General features: G+C 34.3%; 1 protein-coding gene across 5 annotated transcripts in view; it reads right to left on the bottom strand.

Annotated features, from left to right (window-relative positions):
* The window catches only part of RYR2 (ryanodine receptor 2), a 370,828-nt gene that overhangs the window by 58,369 nt on the left and 286,171 nt on the right, over positions 1 to 26,288 (bottom strand). For all 5 annotated transcript variants that reach the window (XM_069852347.1, XM_069852349.1, XM_069852348.1 and 2 more), the window contains 12 exons: positions 25,595 to 25,644; positions 20,524 to 20,584; positions 18,466 to 18,704; positions 16,523 to 16,604; positions 14,409 to 14,539; positions 12,362 to 12,682; positions 10,033 to 10,273; positions 9,530 to 9,617; positions 8,023 to 8,115; positions 7,506 to 7,676; positions 6,841 to 6,900; positions 2,609 to 2,743 (listed from right to left, as the gene is read on the bottom strand). In XM_069852347.1, coding sequence (XP_069708448.1) covers positions 2,609 to 2,743; positions 6,841 to 6,900; positions 7,506 to 7,676; positions 8,023 to 8,115; positions 9,530 to 9,617; positions 10,033 to 10,273; positions 12,362 to 12,682; positions 14,409 to 14,539; positions 16,523 to 16,604; positions 18,466 to 18,704; positions 20,524 to 20,584; positions 25,595 to 25,644 — 1,672 coding nt within the window. The remainder of the gene's footprint in view (positions 1 to 2,608; positions 2,744 to 6,840; positions 6,901 to 7,505; positions 7,677 to 8,022; positions 8,116 to 9,529; positions 9,618 to 10,032; positions 10,274 to 12,361; positions 12,683 to 14,408; positions 14,540 to 16,522; positions 16,605 to 18,465; positions 18,705 to 20,523; positions 20,585 to 25,594; positions 25,645 to 26,288) is intronic.

The following is a 26,288-nucleotide window of genomic DNA, read 5'->3' as shown; positions in this document are numbered from 1 at the left end:
TGGAAAGAAGACACAAAGAATGAACTGATCTTTGCCACTGCAATAAGGAAAGGTTTCAGAGTCTGTATATTGGAGAACAGAGTTTTACTCTGATTTACGAAGAATTACTCAAGACTATCATAGAAATAGACCCGGTGCTCACATATTCATTATTTTTAAAGACATTGATTTACACATTTGAGTAACAAAAGCACCTGAGCACTTGTATATGGAAGATAAGTAAAGCTGTGGGGTCAAATATTTAAACAAATAGAAAGTACCCAGAATAAAAGCAGTCAGCATTATTTGCTACAGCTCCTTGAAGCAGTCAGCATTATTCACTACAGCTCCTTGTTAAGTCTATCAGAAGGTTTGATCCAATAGGTTGATCTATTATTACAATGGGAATTCATGCTGTCCTGTACTAGTGCTTGACTCTACACTCTGTGAGACTGATCTTATGACAGAACATGGAAAACTTAAGGATCATACCTTGGGTTTCACTCCCCTGAACAATTTCTCCAAACCATACAAGCTTAGCCAATTTATATACATGATGGCATAGCTAAAATGACAGAAATTAAGACATGGTATATGCTGTTTGAACTCAAATACCAGTCTAATGTTGAATTACGCAACTCTGTGCACACTAATCAATATCCTTTCAGCCTCATTAACTTTGACGCAACCAAGTAAAAGACAAGATCTTTTGCCCATCACATTCTAGCTTTTCTCTACTCTTCCTTCTTCCTCACAGAAGAGGAACTTCTTCCTACCCTAAATCCTTGCAAATTAAATTAACACCTGTTCTTCTCTCTGTCTCTAGTAGCCTAATCATGATTGTCATGAATTTTATCACTTTTGGCTTGCTCCACACATATTGAATAACAGGTAAAATTTAGTGACTCTTCTTCATCTTCCTTCAAACTGTGCAAAGCTGTTCAACTCAAAGCAAGTCTATATTCAGGCTAGCACACTATAAGAAAAAAGAGTTATGCGATGTAACAGCTGGGACACAGGTATTCACATCAACACACTTTGTGCATTATAATATCTCTGAAAGTTACTTTTAGCAATCAGGTGCTGTACGGTGTCTATGCAAGCACTTTCACACATCTCTCATGTTTCCTACTTGACTGAACTAAGGATCTCATCACAATATGGAAACTTCCTGACAAGGAGTCTGAAAATCTCTGCCAAACTTCTAAGTGAAACAAACTAATCCAATAAGATGGCAAATGTTCTTTTCAAAGGAACAAAAAAAAAGCAAATATACACCGTCAGTTTGTAGTCTATGGTGTAACCAGCAGTGTTCATCTCTGCCACTAAGAATACTCTGCAAATTAATATGCTGTTTCGTCAGCACATTTTAAAAAAGAAAGCCTAGAAAACATGGAAAAAATCTTAAGTGCAAAAGAGCTAACAATTCAGTAAGTAAAATGGAAAATTAAATTTTTCACCTAGTCTTTGACTTGTAAAATGTTTGACTTGTAAAATTAAAAAAATGGGGATTTTTTAATTTCAAAATTTAAAGAATTAAAAACAAAGTTAAGTAATGAAGTCTTGTCCTAAGTGGAGGGAAAATTAAAACAAAATAAAAACCAGCCAACAAACACCTAATTTCTGGGGACAAGTTTAATCAGAGAGACAAAAGACAAAATTTTATCAGTGCTAGCTGGCAGAAGGAAACAAAATAAATCACAGAATTTTTAAATGAATGTTACTGTAGTCCAGGTCATGTGGGGAGCTCATATATTTATGCAAAAAATATCAGAGAAAACAATAGTGTTTCACACCAGATTCTGAAACAAGTTTAATGTTCTGCCAGAACTTTCTCAGAAAAATGATTTCTCCACCCTGCTTCTACTATTTCTTGAATACAGCAGGTAATATTTGAGCTGGTCATATTAACCTTGGTGTGTATTCACCACTGCTCCAGCATGAACAATTCTGAATTCACATATGCAAGTAGTTTGCGACAAGCAAAGAGTAGTCTTGCTAAAACTTCCAAATTATCAAGAATTTTCTGAATTTAAATGTCAGTCTAACTTTCTAAATGCATGTATTCTTGCTCACATTCACAGAAACTTCAATACAGTTTTTGTCAGGTGGACATAGTTCTTATAATTTTTTTTAATTAGCGCACAGTAAACAGCTCTCCAAAGCCATCACTAGAGAAGTCGTGTATCAAATCATCTGACTGTCCTACTCCATACAGCCATAATATGCAGATATTCACATGGGAAGTTTTAAATTTCTTGCTATTTCAATAATTTAAATATCTCAACTGAGAAAAAATACCTTGGGGGAAAAAAGGCACTTTTCCAATAATTAAGAGAAGTTTTACCAACATTTCATGGTTCATGGACAATTTAGTGACTATCTCTTGCTAGTTGAAATGCACCAGAAGGAAGCAAATAAACGATTGTGGGAGCTGTTGTAAACACACTGTGCAATCAATATGGCCATGACACTGGTTTACAAAATACAAGGCAAAGCATGTAAACAGTAGCCATTATAAGAAAGAATAATTAATATAATATTAAACACAGCAGGTGAAAGTATAAATGAAAGGTTGAATACTTTTGTTTTGATTAAGAAGCAATGGAATTGGGAAAATGTGTCTAACCTGTTCCAGGTGAAACAGTACATTAGCTATATCAAGGACCCTTTCCACAGTCTTCTCTGGATCTGAAGAATCTTCAGTTCTGTTTGGTAAATCTTTGTAAAGTGCCATCTGCCATCTAATGGCAGGATCCTCAAGCTGCATGAGAAAGATTTCACGTGTCACCAAGGCAAAATGTTCCAAGCTTCAAAGGACAACAGAAGCACTTTATATGGCTAATCCACATGTCTACATGACTAACCCATACAGTGTCCACTACAATGACTGGGAGAAGAAAACTAAAGACCGATTTATGCAATGTGTCTTGAAAGCCTCCAGAGGACTAGAAGTCTAATAATCATACAAAGAACAAATGATCATGGGCCAATAGCATTGGCACCAGCAATTAATATATTATTTGAGGAAAAGTAATGAATGAGAGATACACAGACATAACTTTGTAAACTGACTTTCCAGTTATTAAACTAAAAAACAATTAATTTGTTGCTTTGCTACTTGGGATTACTTAGTTTTCAGTCATGGAAATTAGTAATATTAGTCTTATTTGTGTCTCATTTATTAAAAAATTTTAATTATTTTCAATTTTTAGAAAATCCCAATTTACCAATTACTATCTAAAAAACAAAAAGTTAATTTATGAAAAATTAATTCAAGATGCATTTGCTTATTAGCCTAAAATTTAGAAAGAACAGGATGAAGCAAAATATTAGTTCTTATTTTCTCTTCACCTTCTATTTCAGAGCTCCGTGTTTCTCTGTTTTACCATTATCAATCTTTTTTTTTTTTTTTGGTTCAATTTGTTTACCCAGTGCTTCTGCTGATCAACACTTATGCAATACACAGAAGGTAAATGCAAAGTGTAGCCCATTTTACTGAGAGATGTGGCCAGTGGTCATTCCTGATTGCACAATTTAGGTTTAAGTCACACTGGCTTGGATTCCTAGAGCATTTACAAACATAAACCCTACAGATTCGAATCAGGTTAAAACTCAATATTCGCTTTTTAAAAACATCTTTGTGGATCCAGATTTCAATTTGTGCCTAAAATGAGAGAATATTGTACTTCACCTTCACAAAATACCTTACAATACAATTTACTGAAGTTCCAGGAATTATTATAAACTTACATAGTCCCGCAATAATAGCTTATTACAACCTAGAAAGCCAGAATTGGCAGGCATTTCTTCCACCTTTCGGCTTTTCCATTTCTTAACAACTGTCACATCCACAGTCTTTGTGTGAGCATTTGACTGGATCAACATGAATGAGTAGTCCACAAAAGATTTTTTAATCACAGGTGGAGACTTCTTTTGATCTGAGGACTCCTCACACTCTATCAAGGTACAGCTTTTTTGTATAGGTAGTTTTCTAAGGGTATGAGTAGTTGACATTTCAAGGAGTGAATTAGCATGGCTGGAAGATTTTGGTGACTTGAGCTTCATCCATGTCAAAATGAATGCAAGTTTCGTCATCAATTTCTTGAAATAAAAGGCTTGGTACTGAGTAACAGCATGCAGGCATGCAAGGAAAGGAAAGACAGAAACAGGGTGAAGACAAATGTAGACAAAGGTAGACAAATGCATGAAATAGACACCACAACATTAAGAGCTAAAGATTCAGAAGGATGACTCTCAAACAGTGCAGGGTTTGAAAAAGAAATCAAGATAAATTACATTTTAACTCCAACATAAATGACAGCACAGGGTGTCTGTGAAAAGCAAAATGGTTAACAGAAAACAACATTTGAAGAAACAATATTGCTATAGTTGGAAGAAAACAGCTTTTCCAAAAAGTGGTATTTTTCCTCTGTTTTGAAAACCACCTTACACAAATACCATTATAAACAAGTTACATACTAATACTTAACATTAAATAATTTAAATTTATAAAACCATTTAGCCTACATTTCTTTTATGTTCAACTCAATCAGACAAGAAAAAGGTTGTATCTGCATATAGCACAATGGCATCATTTTTCTTAACAAGAAACATCATACTTGACCATATCTGACATGTACTCAATTCAGTCATGATAGTGACTGAATATGAATGACATTAGAGGGTTACAGAAGAAATTATATTGTACGTTGTAAATAAGCATTGAATTTAACTATACATTATACTTTTAAATAACGAAGCCACATACCTAGGTTTAATGTGAACTCTAGAATGTGATAGTGCTAAATGATTCTTGAAAAGATATATTTCAAGACACCAAAAACATACTACATAGCAATAGATAACAAATCATAATAAAGATTAAAAAAATAAAATAAAAACCTGAAAGTTGGAAGTGCTAGAAAATGCCATATCTTGTCTGTAGTTGAGCTGAATACTTTTCACATACAGGACAAGACCAGAGCTTTTCAAAGTAAAGCAGTACGTATACAGATATAAAGTAACACTAGCTACAATACATAAAATACGCTAGCTACATACAGTAGCTGTTTAGCTTTCTTAGCTATGTATTATGCGGCTCCCTTTCACAATGTCATCTTCGACTGGGGATTCATTTTACAATTAGGAAAATCCTTAATTATCAAGGCACCATAAAAACTTAATTAATATAAGAAATTTAAAGTACTTTTATTCTTATATGTTATAAAGAGAGGAGATGATGAGTTGCCAAACAAAAGCAAGCTTTTAACTGAAGCAAAGCAACCTTCCCAAGAGAAAATATAGATTGAGGTATTAAGAAGTATCATCATTAGTTCAAGGCAACAAAGCAGCAACAGACAGAAATTTCTTTATAGCAGCATGCAGAATGTAGCCCTAAAGATCAAAATAGAAACTAAAGTACTAGAAACAGAAGGACAAGTCCTACGAAGCAGCATGAAATGTTAGTCAAGACTTAGAACTGCATGGCTCACAAAAGGGCAATACACACATACTGAAATTATCAGAGCAGAAATACCTATCTTCTTAAGTAAGAAAACATTACTGAAGTTCACACACAAAATCACAATATATTTAAGGTTTGTATGTTCATGGCATGCACTAATAGTTAAGTACTGTTGTTCGTGAAGATCTTCATAAATGCTCTTTTACTCCTACTACTTTGCCTTTGTGGTTTCTTCTGCTTCTTTATATTTGCTACATAAGATTTTGTAAGGATTAAATCAAATCTTTTGTTTTCAGTAGTAAATTTTTCTACGGGCAGTCCCTATAATTTAAAGCTATTGGAGTTATATTTGTAGTATTTTATGAAAAATGCTACTTGTTAGCTTTGCAAAGTTATCCATCTTCTCATGACCTCCAGAACCCCCAGCCTCCACATATCCCCCTCAACAGTGCAGCAATATAGAGAAAACATAAGGTATTATTCAGGAAGAACCACCCCATTACCACCTCATGTAAAAAAAAATAACATTTGTTGCCATTCACTGAACTGCAATGAAATCTAAAGTTCTGGATGATTTTTAAATAACCTCTCAGAAAAAAAAAAAAAAGCACCAGATTTCCAACTCACATCTTTATTCTCTTGCAAACCTTTAATGAGCCCAGGAAATACTAGTTTATTTTTCCCTTGAGGTGAATAATATCTGGGGGAGGGGGAAGAGGTAAAGGGCAATCCTAAATAAAGCACCACCCCATGGGTCCAACTCCATTTTCCTTTAATAAAGAAGAAACATACATCATTTTATTACTTGTCCACATTATGGCTGCTTCTTCACCATCATTTGAAGCATTAATACAGCAGTTCAACTACTCTGGGTCAGCACAGGATTTTTTTCTTACAGCTATTCAACTGGTACTAATTGGAATTTAATCACAAAAATCTAGACTGTTTCTAATACATTTTTTTCCCCATGCGCTGAAAAACAGGAACTAAACTCAGCAAAGTGGAGATTTTTCACATCACAGAGTATGCCAAAGTGGCAGCTTCCTTTTCCATTATACTTCAAACTGATAAAAACTAACGTCACACTTTTTGTAGATTCTATATGAAACATAGAAGGTACAGTTAAAACAGTGATGGACCTTGCTTCTGTTTCCAATTTCATATTAATGTTGTGCATAAGCAGGGATTTGAAGGGCCACATGTTGTTGTATATAATGCATAAGCAAACACCTTAAAAACCTAACATTTAACAATCGACGTGAACAAGTTAATGGACAGAAGAGCAAAAGGGACTGTAAATTATCCTAAGAAATCATGGTAAGTGTTCATTACATGGCACCAAGAAATGAATTCAAAGGAAGAAAAATAAGGTTTAAAAATTGGATATAGATTACCTTGCCCTGGAGATGAAGATTACTGCGGATGACATCTCGTACTTCATCTTCAGTATCTTTCTGTCGATAAATTACAAATTATATAAATTAGGAGTAGAAGATAATAAAGAAAAGATATTTTTCCATGCAAATGTCAGCCTTGGGCTTAGTTCAGGTGATTGATAAAACCAACAATGCAGATGATTGAGGAAAATCTGTGGGGTAGACCTAGCCACATCCAAGCTCACAAGTACAAGTTTTTGATGGCATCATTCATATTTTTCCACAGTAATACACTAAATGTAAATCTGAATTTAAATTACTACTGCATACACTCATACATACTTTAATCCAAGCTTGACCAAAGGAAACCAGTATCAGGAATACATCCTTCCCTGATTTGATTTCTGTTTCTTATGGAGAAATAATTGTTTTATGTTAAGAATGTCACCTCTATTCATACAATCATCATTTAGAAAATAAGTATGTCCAAACTGAAATGCTTTATGTTCCAAAAATGAGAACAATATGTAGATTACTATCACCCACAGCCACTCATTTTGCCTTTATATTACAGAATTATTCTTACTTGAGCCATGCTGTAAGAACAAGCACAGTGGAAAATACTCAAAGCACTCCATCAGAAAAATACGTCTACCTTTTAGAAGTAGAAAAAGAGCACCTACCATACTGAATCGGTTTTTGGCCAGTGCAATTAGTTCTTGGTCTCCAGGAGCACAAATGTTTAGGCCAATGGGAAGTAATCTCTTCAGTGCTGCCACAATGAGAGATGTCTGCATAGAGTACCGGTCACCTTTTCGCTTCATCTTCTTCCTCTCCTGGTCAGAAACTGCTGCCTGAAGCATAAAGCAAAGATGAAAAACATTCCAATATTAAATAAAATAACTGTACTAGCAATTTTTTCTTTGTCTCTGACAATCGTCTTTGACAATTTCCTTACTCTCCATACAAGCTGCAGCCCTATCCAAGGGATTAATATCTTGAGAGTTCATTGTGTTACTCAAACAACAATTCTTAAGCCAGTGTTTTCAACAGATACTGTAACCCCCCCCAAAAAAAGACCAAAACCAAAAAAAAAAACCTCCAATCAAACAAACAAAAAAAACCCTTAAAAAGTGCTTCTCAAATCTTCCTGTATCCTTCCACTCTGCCAAGAGAAAAATATAAAAATCTTTACACTACCTTGGACATCTTAGATTTGGTGTCACTGATAAGGAAAGACATGTTGTTGATTTCATTTTGTACCACAAAGTTCTGCTCTTCCCTTTTGAAATTCTGGAAATATATAGAAGATGTCATTTAGAAGCACTTATGATATAGGAGGAATTTATATAAACAAGCCTTAAATAAAAATATAAATTAACTGTAAATTTGTAAAATCCACAAGATAAGACAAAGGTGGAAAAAATGAATGGTAATCAATAACGGACTTGAATTCCAGTTTTATTTGCATGACATTGCTCAGGGGGTTGTATATCTTTGGGTGTTTTCTCTGTGTTATAGAGAAAAAAATGTTTCTTTGGCTATGAAACAGCTATTATAAAAATCTCCTCTAACTCAATATAAAAATATTTTCTGGGTTTTCCCTTACAAGTAAATCATCCATTCCATTTGTTTCCCCCTTATAAATCCCACTGTATTCATATACATACAAAACTTTTCTTTAAAGAAAGTATTATGAAAACATAAGCAATTTCATGATCCAGTATCTATCTATTATGCAACCAGTTTCTGTGCACAGTGATGTTTATTATAAATCTCACAGGCACAAGTACACGAATAACAAGGCTCATTGTTTCCCAGACTTGAAAGAACTGAAGTTATAGCAGAAAAGAAATTTAGTATAAACAACAGTCTATACTATGCCTGAAAGTATTTAGTCTCTTTCGGGGTTTTTCTTCTTTTTTGTTCCATTATTCACATGAATTGTGCTTAGGTCTTAGTACAGAACCTTTAATTTTTGCATCCAGAGGAATCAGAATTGAAAACCAAGGGTAAATTTTGTAGAAGTGGAAGAAATCCTTAACTAGTAAAATTTATGAAATATGAAATAATATCATCCAGGACTTTCTTTCATTCAATCTAGCTACAGACCTAAGCTTAATAATTGAATTATATATATTTAACTATTATTGTAAGAAATACAAATCTACACTGCAATAAAAATTTAGTGACTATAAAGAGAGCTGCACATTTCCTTCAGGAAACCCTTGTTGCAATAGTTATGCTGAGGAACATTCCACATGATTTTTATCATAACTCTGCCAAGAGGCTCAAGTAGACAGATTGCACATTTTAGGAATATGGACAATTACTACTAATTTAGTAGCCATATATCCTGGTTATAAAAAGGTTTTGGGGATGAAAATAACTGATTGAGTTTAAAAAAAAAAAAAAGGAGTAAGGACAGATCTCAATAAGCTTAATACATATAAAAAACCCAAACAAAACAAACCAGAATTTATACAAAAATATGTCTACAGTCAATGTTATTATACTACAAAACACCCAGCAACTCCCCTAGCCACTCAGGCATTTCAAGTATCAGAAAAATGGAAGTCATTAATACCTTATCATCTGCAGTTTCACTTCTGACATTCTATGTGTTTGCCCAAACACAATCACTAAATAATTGATCAGCCTACTAAGAAACCTAAATAAAACAAGTATTTACCATGGAATTACTTACATGAGACTTTGACCAGTAAATGAAGACCTCAGCCACCATGCGGAACAATTCTTCTGCTTCAGGATTGGGCTCTTTCAGCCATTTTGCCCTAAAATTTGGTAAAAGGGTAGAAATGTGGATGATCCCCACTGGCTTTATGCTTCAAAATCAGTTTTCAACATTTTACAAGGATGCAAGCCAAAGAAACCAAACAAACATGCTTTTAAATCCTTTCTGGCAGTAGTGGCTTTTTGATATTGTATTTCAAAACCCTTAAAATCCTTTTACGTTAATCCTAGGCCTATCCAACAGATTTGGATTGCAGGGGTTTTTTTTAAGGTTTTCTTCTGAAAAAGACCCCAGCTTCTCCTAAAAGTCATAAAGCATCACTTTGAGCAATTTCAAGATTGACAGACTGAGTAAAAGCTATTATAATTCAGTGCTAGTCATGTCAAGGGTTAAGAAATAGTATCAATAAACAGGAAGATTTTATGAGATTCATTGACCTACTCCTCTCCACATACCTGTTATAGTCCACAAATCTAATCAACAAAGGGTAGAAGGCATAGAGGTCCCGTGCCAAAGTGGTGAACTCATCTAGGATAAGCAGTTCAGCCTCCGACATGTCACCTCTGCCTTCTGCTCTTAGATGTTCTTCATCCGAAACAACCACTGCTGCTTTTTTCTTTAGCTTATCCATCAGTGGCAGGAAGTGTGTCTTTAAGAGCTGTGGCTTCGCTTTGCTTATGATGGGCTGGGAAAACACTATTTAAGGCAATTAATATTATAATATGTACCTGGCCAAAAGATATGAACAAAAATTTTTACCTCCCTTCTTTCTTGGATCTTACTTCTAGGCTGCAAAATAAAATCCTGCCCCCATTGAAATCAGCAGAAGTTTTGCCAAGAATTAAATGTGGTCAGGATTTCAGAGTCAATTCATTTTCTTATTCTGAGGGTAGAAATTAAAACTTCACAGGCTAAGCTTGCAAGATCATAAAACTTGAACTATCTCTTTACTAGCATTCTGTCAACACATTGACATTTGCCTGAACTATTTTACTGAGCAATGTAGAAATTGTTTAATGGTATGTATGGGTGGATACACTGGCTCCTCCTGTTTTTTTGGCTTGAGTGAAGCAGAACTGGAAAGCACGCTCTAGTAATTTGCAAACCTACTGAAGAAGCGTGCCTGTATTTCTTATGCATATTAGAAAACTGGAAGACTTGTATGTAGACAGAAATGAGACTGATTCAACCAACCATCAAACATCCATTTGGGACTTGTTAGCACAAGCTTTCTGCAAATTTAGACATAAAAATGAATATGCAAATTAGCACTTCATCTGGGCCCATTAGTGCAAAACCATTTGTAACATATCTATTAGACTACAAAGAACTTTAGGCAGTTACCACTTATCCTTAGAGCACATTACATTACTAATCCTCAAAAGACTAGGAATCGAGACAGCTACCATGAATGAAATTAGAGCTACAATTAGAAATCATAAGAAAGCCTAATTGAAAAACTGAATTCACAACACTGAAGTGACTTTTCCTTACAGACTGTAACACTGAGAAATAAAAAGTTTTAAAATACATTTTAAGGTGTTATCACAATGAAGTTAGTGACATACGTATTTTGTATCTCATTGTAATAGATACGTAAGATGCACAACTTCAAACCAATATTTTAAGGATCTAGCACTCATACGGAAGAGCAAGGAACTGTAATCACAGAATCGCAGAATCACTAGGTTGGAAAGACCTCTTGGATCATCGACTCCAACCATTCATATCTGCCACTAAGCCATGTCCCTGAGCACTTTGTCTATCAATCTTTTAAATGCTTCCAGGGATGGTGACTCAATCACCTCCCTGGGCAGCCTCTGCCAGTGCCCGATGACCCTTTCTGTGAAAAATTTTTTCCTGATATCCAGTCTGAACCTTCCCTGGTGCAGCTTGAGGCCATTCCCCCTTGTCCTGTCCCCTGTCACTTAGGAGAAGAGGCCATCTCCCTCCTCTCTACAAGCTCCTTTCAGGTAGTTGTAGAGAGCAATGAGGTCTCTCCTAAGCCTTCTCTTCTCCAGGCTAAACAACCCCAGCTCTCTCAGCCGTTCCTCATAAGGCCTGTTCTCCAGCCCCTTCACCAGCTTTGTCGCTCTTCTCTGGGCTCGCTCCAGAGCTTCAACATCCTTCTTGTGGTGAGGGGCCCAGAACTGAACACAGGATTCGAGGAGTGGTCTCACCAGTGCCGAGTACAGAGGGAAAATAACCTCCCTGGACCTGCTGGTCACGCCGTTTCTTATACAAGCCAAGATGCCATTGGCCTTCTTGGCCACCTGGGCATACTGCTGGCTTATGTTCAGTCGGCTGTCAAGCGACACCCCAGATCCTTCACCTCCAGGCAGCTTTCTAGCCACTCTTCCACTAGTCTATAGCACTGCACAGGGTTTTTGTGCCTCAAGTACAGGACACGGCATTTGGCCTGCTGGCAAATAGAATGCTGGCAAGTAGAAACTTGCTATATAATGAAAATGGCCCAACGACAGTCCTTTAATTCAATACATTGCAAAATGCATATGCGCATATTTTGTGGCAAAAATAGTCTAGTGTACTTATATTACTTATTAAGAGATTAAAATATACTGCTTACACTGCTTTTTCTGTATACTTAATATTTCAGGTTCATCAAGATCTGTATTGTTTAAAAACATAAATATATGAGTATTGCTCCCCTCCAGCTTTACAAGGGCAAATACAGAGCAATTAAGAGAGTGAAAATACATATAGACACGCACATTTTGAATATATACACATGCATGCTTGTTAATTTATTTCTTTATATCTTACCTGCTAATCTCTTCATCCAGGCTCCTTCATCAATACCAAGGTTGTTATATATGATTTTCAATATGTTGCCCAACAGAGTGTTCATGTGCTCTGATGTCAAGGCTGTGCAACACATTTCTGCCTTGTCAGGGTTGTTTTCTGGCCCATGCTCCCACCAGTGTGACATGTAACTACATAGCATAGGCAGAATTACTTCCATGATATGTGGCATTTGTGTGTAACGAATACCAGACTCAGCCAGTTCCACAATTTCTTCCATTAGCTTAACCAAGGAAGGAATATTTGGGCAAACCTCTTCTACACTAGTAGGCAAATTGAGAACTATTGGAAAAAAAAAAAAAGTCCAAGAATCAATAAACTAAATCAGTGAATTATAATCATTATTTTCAATTGCTATTCCGACAACTTTTGTTTTCTACTTACATTTACATCCTTCTGATCCAAGAGAAAAAAACCCAAATACAACAATAAAATCCAGTTACTTTCATACCATTGAGCAATGCACTGTCCATTTATAAGCTTCAGTAAGAAAACTTTCTACAATAAAAATAATTCCTATATGGGAACTTCAACAATGCAATTATTATGGCATGAATCCGGAGAAATCACATGCAATTTGCAGTATACAAAATAAAGCTTAAATTTCAGAATTTCTCTCAACATAAGCTTTGCAGTTGAGGAAAAAAAACTGTTAAAATGAAACAACTCTCCACAAGGCAGCAGAAGAGTTCTGGAAGGTTCAGGAAAAAAAAAATCATTGCCTGACGTAGTAAGTAAAGCAGATTCAAAGAAACTGACTTCTGAAGGTGAATTTCTGCATGTAAATGTTAAATTTTTTTAGTTATTTGAATTATCAACTCCTTTGTCTGAAAAGGCACTACAATTGCCTTTATTTTTGGAAGCAGTTTCTTTCATCTAATAATAAATATCTGTAAGCACATCTACTAGCTTTTGAAAGTCTAACATCCTGATGTACACATAGAACGAGATATACAGGTATCTATACATTGAAAATTTAGCCCGCAATTTGTGAATCCAATTGTTTGTACCAACACAGCCTAAGGCAAGTCTTTTTTCTAAAAAGAGTCTCTTCTACTTAGACCCAAATACATTTTACACAGCCACCAGAGAGTCTCCTTAAAACCTGATGCAACCTTGGAAAATAAATTCAAATTTCTGTTAAAAATAAATGAAAACACAGCTGATTGTCTTTCTACATGTATTAAAATAGCTAGGATACATATATCATAAGTAAGCACGGCTGTTGATATTTTTCAAGATAACACGCTAAAGCTCTTTGAAGAATAAATCTGGTATGCTCCCTTTTATAAAAATAAAGGTCAAGTAATAAGAGGGATGCATCATAAACTGGTACCTCATACACTGTCATCTATACATATCTATACTATGATTCATATTCAGCATATATGCAGAGTATGTACAGTTCTACTGTAACTTCTATTTATCACAGAAACAAGTAGTGCATATGTCCTTATTCAACAACTCTGTTCCAGCATATGAAACATGTTTCGGAATGTAACAAAAACATATATGTAAAATAAACAAGCATAATGTTACTGGAAAGTATGTGTAATGTCTTGTATTTCAAACAAAGAGAAAATAATTTACATACTACTCTGCAGTGTATTAACTTTCTAAGAGTGTATATGTACTTAATACAGGCAAAGGTATTTCACTTCAATTTTGCTTCATATTGCATATGAGAACTAAGGAACCAAAGTTACTGATTAGAATATATAATTGTATCATGAAAGATATAATATCTGAGGTACTAAAAATGTGTGAAATTTCTTCCAGAGTGGTGTTTTGAGAATGCTATCCAAAAATGAAAACACTGGTATCTTTGCAAGCCTAAAATAATGATTTTTACCAAACTCAGCCCATTGATTTAGGAAAAAAATACAACCAGGCAATTGTAAGAAAATTCCTGCACTATAAAATGTATGCAAAAGTACATGCATTAAGGCAAGCAGCATTTATAGTGAAATTGTGTTTTCATAACCGTCATGTGAGTTTCTGGAAATACCTGCTCTCTCTCTTGCATTCTTGGTATTGTAAATTGAGTAGATATTATGTTTGTTCAAATGAGTTTCCAAAAAAGCCACTGGGAAGGCACCTGAGAAAGCAGCCAAGCATTCTCCTAGTGCTGATCGTTGCCTGTGAATTAACAAACACCATTAAGCATACATATCTTTGATGACTGACTACGCCTCAGGGCAGTTGTATACTAACCTTATTTTATTCTAAGATAAGCTCATCTCAAAGATATAAGCCACTACATCATTAGGATTATCAACGCAAGAATAGGTAATAGAAACTGAAGTCAAGCAACCCTCTGATAATATACGAACGAAATGTCAACATAAAATGTAAAAGGTGGGTTACTTACCTGCGAGTAAAAGAGGAACATGCAGGGAAAACCCAAAGTCATCATAAAAATGCCTTCTGTTCTATTACTCTCCTCCCAGCTTTACTGACTTCATGATCTCTACTATCAAGAAAAAAGCTACTAAAAAGACCAAGAGGCCAAATACACCTACCATTTTATTTGAGTCATATAATTTCCTTTTTCTAAGAAATAGTAATAATCAAACCTTGGCCTAGCACGGAAGTCTTCAAACAGAGGAAAATTGCTTCTACTGATCAACGACTCTGAAAGTTTTGCACAAAACCATTTTTGTGATCTTTTAAAATATATGACAACATTAATTTGATAATCAAAATTTCTTAAGTGTATCATCAATATTGTAAAAAGTCTGCCCTAAGAAGAAGTGACACCTTGTCACTTCTCTTGAGTCCTTTAAGAAAATTTAAAACTATTCTTTCTGAATTCCAGTTCGTTTGATTTGAGCAGATCTGAGATATGTCAGAAATCCTTGGCTGCTGAAGCTGAGCCACACAGATGACAGAAATCCAGAAGTTCCATTAACTTCCAAGTTAAAACAAAGCCTCCAAACTGATTTTATGATTTAACAAAATTCACCTTCAGTCTATAGTCTATCTCATTTTAGGAATGTATATTTTTCCTATACCTAACTCATAAAACTTGATTTTGTTAAAACTAACTTTATTACCATTATTATTTATCCTGTTAGCTCCTTCTTCCTTTTTTCCCTTTTCATTAGGTCTTCATAAGCAAAACGTACATCCATCAAATAAACCTACCAAGAGCATGCTACATGCTTATCACTTACAATTGTTGTAGACAACCACACAAAATATTATCACTTACACTGACATATTTCATCTTAACTACAAAGCTCACAACATTCATTTGCCAAATACCAAGCCAAATTAATTCTATATTCCTTATGAAATTAATGAGACCTGGTTTTCCACAGATATGTATTTTGTTACTTACAAAAACTAGTCCCCACCTTTCTACACAATGTCTCCTACAATAATGACACCAAGTAAGCAAGTATCATGGGTCTGGTCTGGAGTTACGCATAGGATGATTTGGTAGACAGTTTATAGATATTTGAACTTCCTAGATTATTGCTGACAATATCTGAAACGTATGAGTCTTGTTCAGTCTTCCCCCAAAACAGTGCTAGTCACTACAGGGCAACAATTCAGTTTTATGAACTGAATTACCCAGGTACCTCTATTTTTCGGCCAAATATGTTTTGCACAGACCAAATGTAACTTGGGATGAGGTAAGAAGATACACAGTTACAAAACCTAAAATTATAAAGCCTTATTTTTGTAGGTAATTGAGCTATAAAAGACATAATGCAGTATGAGCAAAAAATTAAAATAAATCCAGGGTGATTAAAAGTATAATGAAATGTACATCACACTTAAATCATATAAAAAGAAGTATTGTGACAATAGCTGAGTTGAATGACATATTTTTACCATTCCCCAGTCAAAATCCAAATCAAGTGTTATTTATTGTAAAGTCAGGTAATTCTATTTGTAATGTTTGTTTTATTTAAGAAAGGTATTTTGATAAACTTACAATGCAACATTTTATGTGTATTATAATAATGCAGTTGCATTCCACTTAAGATTTGAGAACTATTTTTCTCTCAAGATATCTTTCCAACAATAAACTTGCTATATTCATTTCTGGACTACATATTCATGTAGGTAAATAACACAAATACAAAATAGAGAAACACTTTTTCTTCTTACCGCTCTACATAGATACTCTTGCTGGTTCCCAGAGCATATAAACTGGCCAATATTCTGTAACAGGAGACCTGGACATCTTCCACTAAAAAGAATAAAATGATAGATAGATAGATATTTTTCTTGCAATACATTGCTGTAGAATTAAAATACAGTTATTTTGACAATAACTGAATTAATAATATTAAGCTATCCACAGAAATCACTCTCTGAATGGAAAAAGTCTCCTGATCATTGAGTGTCACAGCTTACACTGAAAACTTCCGGTTAGTTCAATATCAAGTTATCAGCTAAGACAATAAACATATTTCAGTAGTGCGCTAACTTTCTGAAATTAATGGCATTCCAACTCTTTATGGGTAACATCTAACTGCATAACCTGAGAAATTATTAATTTAATATCTATAAAAAATGCATCAAAGAATCTTTTGTAGTTTGTAGCATTTAAGAAAGTTTCATGGCAAATTAAGTGAAGTACTGAAAGTAACAAAACTTATGAGGGAACAAATAGATTTACAAATGTAACATCACTGTATAAAATATATGACAAAAGAAATGTCTTTCTGTTAAGCATACTGAATTCTTTTAATCACAGCTAAATTTTTTTTCTATTTAAACACTGATACCAGCTAATAGCATGTACTTAACTCATACTTCAGTCTGACAAAGGATTAAACAAAAAAAATCCTTTAGTCCTTAGAAACACTTTACCTAAGCATATTTTGAAACTACCAAATGTTTCAATCACAAATATGTGAGAATAACCTTAATTTTTCTGAAAAAAAAATCATTTTCAGTGTAAACTGCAGTACTGGTGTAAAAACAACAGTTTTTCTATCAAGTACATTGCTCCCATTCTTTCCACGTATATTTTTTCTAGTCTCTTCCACAGTGCTAATATCCTCCCCCAATATGCAATGAGTCTTGGGAATAAAACAGTACTACAACTTAATGGGCTGGGAGAGCCTACAAGATAGTGTTTCAAAGCTACATAGCCTGGCTTTTTACTATACTGTTAATTTAGTTCAGATCATTTTGGAGTCATGCCATTTTACATAATAAGAATAACCTCAGATGCACTAACCCACCTTTGTACGGGATCACACCATGTATTACTACATGTAAGTAACATATTTAGGTACAAGCACAAGGCCAAGATGCTTGTCATCAGAGTAGTATAAATAGATAATTTTGTTCTTAACAAGGTGTAAAGAGAAGTTGTGTGTAAGAAAAATTAGCCTTTCCAACTATGCTCTAGACAAAATAAGTTGGCATAATTAAGCTTAATTATTTTTTCTCAGTTTATGAATTCTAAATTGGGTGTTTGACACCAGTGTAGAACAGCTGATTAAGAATACCAAATTAAGTAATAAAGTACCAAAGGCTAATGATTAAGTTCCAAAAAATGTAATATCAGAGATCAAAAATTACACAAGATATGAAGATGTTGATTCTTGAAAAAGTGGTTTATGATGAACAAGGGATGTATGTAAACCTCACATAACTATTTCTAGATACTGCCACAGATACAACTACCCAAATTCCAAATTTTCTCAAAAGAAATTGAGAAAAGATGTGTGTGGGATGGAGTAACACCTTTCTCCTAATATAACCTCATTTATAGACAGAGCAAAGACAAATTAACTTACACAAAGCAACTTTTCACACAAGAAGAAAGTCATAGCAAATCTATGGTAAGGTTAGAAACAAAACTAAGCCCTCTGACTGTCTAATCACAACCACTTCTGCTTTAATATTTACGCAAAACGCACAAAAATGTGCAGAGTGTTCTACGTAGGTTACAGCAAATGTTTCATTAAATTAGTGACAGTTTTGTTGAAAATACATAGGACTAGTCCTTCTCTAATAGAACCGTGAATCTAGTATTGCTTACTTCATGAAATTGTACATATTTTACTGGCATGGCACTTCTAAATAATACATACATATCAAATCTTCCCCAAACTGGTGCTGTCCAATATGCTCAAATAATGACGATAGTACTGGCAGGAGAGCAACTGTGGTATAATTAATGATTTGAGTAACTCCTTTTGGCTGGTTTCTGCTGTGTGTAAACTGGCCTTGCTTAAGATTTTCCATTGTTTTCTCCAGATCCTCGGCAGCATTGTCCAAAAACGCTCTCAATGCCATCTTAACAGATTCCAGCCCAGTCTTCATCACAGTCCTGTAGATAGCATGCAAAAAGAACAAAAACAAATGTTCTATTAAATCAGCAAACACGGAATAAAGCCTAGCCTTGGCTTACATAAAATAGATAATAATGATCTGATGAAAAATCATTTTTTTAATTTAAAATGTTATATCAGAACAACCTACTTGAACGCAAGTTCTTTTAAATTTATTATGTTATTCATTTGCCTTCAGAGAGAAAAAAAAAACTCTACCTAACAAAAAAAGAATGATTAAGTCTGCAATTTACAACTCTAGAAAGAGAAGAACTATTTCAAGCTATGCATCAGAAAGTCTTCCCAAACATGACAGTCATATTTCTGCCTCCAGAATAAGGACATCAAAAAGAAATTAGTAAAATCAAACCAATCTGTTTAAAATTAACTAACCAAATGCATTGATTACGTGATTGTAACATGATAAACAGTTATGTGAATACAATCCAGAATTATTACATTATTTTTTTTAACTAGCTCAATTACAGAAATCCTTTGTTTAAGGTAAGTATCCACTTAGGCACGTGTGAACTAAATCCAGGTGAAATTACTTTGTAAATTGAGTAACAGTCTAGGTTTTTTGTTCATGTGTTTTACTTAGTGAATACATACAGTTTCAATGGCAATATTTTCAAACTTTCATGTTACCTCCATGAATCCCTTAATCCCCATTTGGAGCAATTTTTACATATCTACCAAGAGCTGAATTGGTAACCTCCACCTTTATCTGTAGCCCACCTGTGTGATTTCATACAGCATGGACAATTTATGACAAAAAAATCCCGTGAGATACTGCAACCTAAAGGATTACTATGTAATAGCTGAGCCACATGAATCAACCATGATCATGACTACCTTATAGTAAACGGAAAGTAAAATTTGTTAATTTAAACTACTGCAAAGATACTGAGATAAAGACCTATTTTCACGTAAGCCAGTCAGTTCTTTGAGAGTAAATGCAAAGTGAAGTTACCTTAAATTACCATGGAAGCAGTTTAAACTATCACATTTTGTTTCATAACTGCAAAGGTCTAAAAGTCAACCATTAGCACAGGTAGTTGATCAAATAGTTAATGAAAAGCAACACATTACCCTCAAATACTTCAAGATTGTCTAGTCCGTAAACATCATGATGGGTCAAGCAACTCAATTTAACTTAGAAGTGTCACTGAATTTGATGTAATGAGCTATCTTTTTGTTCAAATTAGAACTTGAATTAACTTTACAACAGACACTACGAGACAGGCTTACTGCACCCCATGTGCATTTAACTCCTGATTTATTTTATACATACATACATATATACAATAGTTTGAGTTGGAAGGGACCTTAAAAGACCATCTTGTTCCAACTCCCCTGCCATGGGCAGGGACATACCTCACTAGATCAGGCCATCCAACCTGGCCTTGGAACACCTGCAGGGTGTTCATCTCCACATCTGTTTCTTATCTACTACAGTAGGCTGCAAAACATACAGCAAGAAGGAAAACAGTGTAAACAAAAGAATATAATATTTCTAAAGTTATTGTGGGTTTTGGGATGCTGACGTGATTAAAACCTGATGAACTAACAGCCAGAAATTCCTGGACATCACTGATCTAAACTGAAGTTGAAAGTGTAATCTACAGATATTGTCCTGTCAACCCCTAGTAATTAACTAGTAATTAAACTACTTTGCATTGGTAATTCTTTTCAGTACTATTATTTTTTGAGTTTTGAAATTCTGTAGCCTCCCACAGTTAGCCCATACCAGACTGCACATTAATTTCTTAAGTGATTTTCTTTGTTCTTTAGAAAATATATTCTAAAGTACATTACCTTGCATCCAAGGTCTGGCCCAGAATGTGAAGACAGTTGACTATTGATGTTGCATCATTTCCTAGAAAGAGAGGAAAATTATCCACCAATTAAGCTTAGCATACTGTATAGCATATCTACACTCTGCTAACTGTATCTCTGTTTTTAATGAAAGAGTAAATGACATAGCAGAAGTGCAATTGAACTTCTGCATAATAATAACACTCAAATTAAAAACCATGCAGTTTGCTGTCTTAGCCTTGTTTACACAAATGCAGTAACTAGAGGCAGTAAAGCATCTCATCAAATAGCTGAGGCAATCAAGATGGAAGCACTTAAATGTGGGGTTAATTATAGCTGTAGTGTATTGTCTGGTTTTCATTTAAGTTCAACAAATTTTGCTTTAATTGATTCAAGTTTATCTAAACACTTATCACCTTCTCTCTCAGTAACAAAATCTGTTAAATTTCACAAGCTGCTATTGCAGGAAGAGAACATTTATATAGAATACCTTCAAAAAGTTTAGCTTTCTGGTGTTACCAATAGGCTGCAGACATATATAACAAGATCAGATGTGGCTCACATGACAAAATATGCATATCTCATTATCAACTATTTTTTTCACTCTTACGAAAGTAAAAAGAGGAGTTACACACAATATTCCTTGTGTGCATATGTATATCTCAAGAAGTTATCATGTCCAAGCCATGAGTTTACTTTTTAAATCCAGGACAAATTTAGGATACACAAATTTGATCCACAGATTATTCAATATATTTATTTTTTAAAAAATCTCTGCAAAAGTGAAAATACCTTTTCTTGCTTCTCTATATATTTAAACTTTCTCAATTGAAAAGAAAACAAAAAGAAGAAACTAACTGAATGTTTAAGATAAGATATTAATAGAGTTCTGAAAATACCGTCATCTGCATAAAGTGTACTATGCTTTCTCACTGGTGGGTATTTCACTTGAAAATATAGGCAAACATACAACTAAAAGTAGTTAACAGTTTCAGTGAAACAGAGATTTCTAAAGATAAATTGCAAGGAAGGAGTGGGAAGTTTATTGCAGCATTGAGAATGTTTTTCTACACTATTTAATTATGAGGTTTTGTTGTGATGTTCATCCACAGTGGATTAAAGAAACCTGATCCACAGCTTCCATGGCTGCCCCTAGCCAGGCAGCCCCACTCTTTTTGCACTGGTGGTCATGCAATGATATAGTGAGCAGATGAAAAAGCTGAGCTGTTTTTAAAAATTCCTACCAAAACACTCATCCTAAAAGATTAAGTTTTTTGTTAGCTCATATTTTTTTTCCTCACATTTTACTACTCTGGTGATAAAAATGCCAGTGCTGATGAAGAAAAGAGTGCAGGACTGTGCTAATGACAGCAGGAATAGAGGGAAGTACTCAAAGCTACTGAGATTGAGACATATACTGTGGATTAGAAATTATATCTTCACATTCATCATGCAGGTGTATATACACTGCATACCACAGTGCAACATAGAGATGGTCACTCCAGTTCCCTGAAAATTTACATTGGCAATCTATTTATACACACTTAGACGCACTTCATGAGCCATATATTTATCAGGAATCAGGTACTCTGTTTGTTGCAAGGGTCAGAAATTCATCTGGCTATTCTGAAATGTAGAAAGACTTCAGACATAACCCTGAGGCAGATACTGCAGTGTGGTTGGTTTCAAGGGCTCGGTTATGAGAGCAGAATTCAGTGACCATGATAAAGGCAGCCCCCTTCAATATAAATTGATTGATATAATAGAGTTTGGGCAGTTTTATCCATGTAACACTAAAAACAGACTTTCAAAATTATCATGAAACTTCTTTTCTGGAATGTGTCCTTCAGGTAAGATTTTTTATAGAATCTTAGAAAATGCAATTTGCTATGAGAGACACATTTAGGTACAGTGGAAATTCTGTGTCTTGACTTTGTTGAGTGTGATTAATTTAGATTTTTTTCTGTGTTTCTAAAACAAAAACTCACCAAAAAAAGGGCAAGTATTTTTTTAATATTTTACCTTCCAGAATCAGTTCATTTTCAACTTGAGGTCAGAAGTCAATATCCAAAGGCCATCTTTTTTTTTTAAAAAAACTACATTACAATACTTAAAATGAGGGCTTTTCTAATAAAACTAGTTTTATTGCTATTGCTGATATTTCACAGTGTATATATGTACTTTCATTAATTAAAAATATTCTTTTTAAATAGATTTTAAATGTTCTTAGTTTACAGAAGCCTGAAAACTGGACACAAAATGTTCTGATGTAGAAATGAATGTGCAGTATATAAAATTCTGTTACATCACAAAAGCAGTGCAGGTGATAGGTAGAATTCAATAGGATATAAACTGAAATAAGAGGTTTTCCTTAAGGGAACTCTTCACAAAATTCAAAACAACAAAGGCTGGACATATGTAAATACTAAACAACATGAGTCCAAGAGGTTTTAAAGGTGAAAGTATCCCAGCTGATCCCATGAACTGCACAAGTGAGTTTGTTTAATTATCTGAATTGCAGTCCTACATATTCTAGAAAGCTGTATTATTGTATCAGGAGATAGGAACTTTTGCTGTATTACAGAAGTGCTATGGATATTGATCCCAGGATCCCTCACTGGAAGAACACTTACAAATTCAAGATGCCACTATGCAAAGAAAGATTTCTTTTTCTTTTCTGGAACTCCCCTGATTTATTTCTTTAAGTTCTCAAAAATGAGTGAGGAAAACCAGTCCGTCCTTATCAGATGTATTACTCAACTAAATTTTTTTTGGATTACATGCATCTGCATTACCAATATGAAGATTTTTTAAAAAGTATTACTTATATGGAACGAATGCCTTACTGGAGATTTAAACAATATAAAAAGTCAATAAAACTAGTCATATAAATTTGTTTTTAAATTGAGAAAATATGAATTTAAATGCTCAACTGAGCAAAATTATTCACTGAAAACATTCCAATTCAGGCACTAATAACAATGAAAGTAAATCAATAGTCTTAATGATGTAGAAATACAGCTCTCAAACAGTAAATTATTGGGGTCAAAATGTACTTTCACAGAGTAAAGAAACAATTCCATGTTGACTTACAATTCCATAACCTCAGTGACACTCTTAGATATCAAATACATTTAACAGTTTAAGTTCACTCTGGAAGACTCGCATGCTTAATTTCCCATTTTATCAAGACTTGTATATACAGCTTAAGTTAAGACTTTTACTAATGACTTTCACTAATGACTTTCATACTTGCAGCTGTATCATCAGAAGTACCATTCAAATCTAAAAAAATATAAAACACCTATATAGCAAAACTATATAGCGTTTTGCTAATTGTTATAGCAAACTCTCCACTACCCACAGAAGTTATTATTGAGCAACTCTTGCTTATTTAAGATGCCTCCAAAATGCACAAATAACTTTCTGGGCCCAAGCTGTGCTCAGAGGCTGACCTCATAAGCATCTCCCTCTCTTCTACACAGGCCTTGTCTTTGCTGGACTAAGTGTAATCCTTGATCAGGTTTACTATCATGATCTAATTCACTGTAAACATAAGATAAACTCTAAGTTAACTTTGACTTGAGTTAGTACGTGCACATAAAATGACCATGCTCCAGACTCTTACGGTGACCTTGTCATAACTCATGGAAAAAACACAGTACACTTCTGTGTTGACATAAAGATTTTGTATTCAGTTATTTATTGCACACTAGGAAAAGAGTTAAAAAACCCCAAACACCTATAGTCATAGTGAATACTCATCTGATCCCATCTGACTTGTCTCTTTCTACCACTTGATCCCAGGCAAACAACAACAAATAAGCAAGATGAGATGTGGAAGGGATAAGATCTTTCCTTTAGTAATGAAGAAAGTTACATTAACTTAGATTTTTAACTTCAACAGTTACTCATTTTAGGAAAAACTAGACAGAAAATAAACTCACACAACAACAAAAAAAGATTTGCAAAATTTTAATAGTATATCTGAGCTAGCTCATTCTTTGAAGAAACAACCTAGGGTATAAATCAGAGCTTATGTGCACCTTTGTGACATACTTCACCCTTCAGAAAAAGCTGCAGCAATGTCACACAGCTGCAGAAATAGCTCCATTCTTCCTATGATCTTTTGCCTTTACAGGCAAATCCACTCAGCTTATCCCAAAATATATTTAAAAGTGATATCCCAAAATAACTTCTGATCTTTCTTCTCAGTTTAATGGTTTTCATAACAGTCTGTAAGCTTTTTAAACACCACACTGCTGCAGCGAGTTCCTTTCCTCCAAACTGAATAAAACATATAGAAATTGAGTTAGATGCATGTTATCTTAATCAAATTCAGATTTGGTAGATAATTTCCCAATTAGGTATGTTCATCAATACTGAAGTGTGTAATGCATCCATCATAGAAGCTAGGATAGCATAGGATGTATTATTTCAACTAACTATGGCATAAGAAAAAATTGCAGAGTAAAGGACTGTGCCACACATTGCATATAATGCATAACCTTGATACGGACTTTAAAATGACTTCAATTAAGTGATTTTTCACACAGCATAAGACAAACACCTCAAACTCCTGCTAGATTCACTTGATACCAGAAAGACAGTACACATGCGTATGTGAAGTCAAGCACATCTGGGAATATTTAAGAATTCCACAGAACTTAACTAAGCATTTCAACCCTCTATAAATTTTCCTTAATGACTTTCCAATACAAATGTGCAGTTCTGATGTTCTGTTTTTCCCAAATGATTTAGAATAAATAACATATTAGCAATTAAAATTAACTCAGCAAAATTCTTTGGTAGGATAATGAAATCCAGATATTAGTTAAGACACACAGAAAAACAAACAAAAGAAAAAAAAATCCAAACCGATAACTACGAAAGCTTTTTATTCCCTCTAATAAATTCTGTGATCTACCAGCCTAAACAATTAGTGGTCTGTGAAGACCATGCATTTCAGCCATGCAGCCATGCAGCATGCAACAAAGCAGCACGTAACACAATGTAAAAACAGCAAAGAAAACCAAGTGATGGCCCATGCATTTGTCAAGGGTCTCCTTACCAAACAGTGAAATCCTATGCCTGACAAGAACTCCAAGTTTGCAGAACAGGCTGAAGACAAAAGGAAAATAAAAGAGAAGAGAAGGGAAAAGGAAAAAAAATAAGGAGGGGGGGAGAAGAAAGAAAAAATAACAGCTGATATATGAGCAGGAAAAGCAACATGATGTCACGCAGAAAGAATCAATTTTCTGAGCAGAATGTGGGACAGAGTACTAAAGAAAGAGTTTTTAAATGCATACCCTTAACAAACATGGTTAAATAAGCACATATTATAATTAAAGAAATGAAAAAAAATAAAAGCAAAGCTAATTAATATAAAAGCGTCCTATATGATAACCCATATGGAAATTACCGTCAAAGTTTTAAGAAGTAAAATGGGGTCAGTGTGATACTCAGGATACCAGCGACAATTTGAAAACAAAAGGTAAGGAAATCAGATTAATTGAAGTGTTTGATGGTAAATGTTTAACTAGTCCAATTTGGATATTGTCACCTTGAACACAGTGAGAATTTCTTTTCAAATACATTTTTTTAAACACACTAAACAGGAGAAACAGCATCTTAGATGGTTAATAAACAATAACATTGGACAGGAACAACAATTTCATTTAACATTTGAATTATTTCCTGCACAGATGAGCAATGCCCTATTCAGAACAATGAAGAATGAAGCTCTGCATTAATTCATAGAAGCA

This window comes from Phaenicophaeus curvirostris, chromosome 2 (assembly GCF_032191515.1).
Source record: "Phaenicophaeus curvirostris isolate KB17595 chromosome 2, BPBGC_Pcur_1.0, whole genome shotgun sequence".
NCBI lineage: Eukaryota > Metazoa > Chordata > Aves > Cuculiformes > Cuculidae > Phaenicophaeus > Phaenicophaeus curvirostris.
Note: the sequence above shows the minus strand (reverse complement) of the source record. Positions and strands in the feature narration are given on the sequence as shown.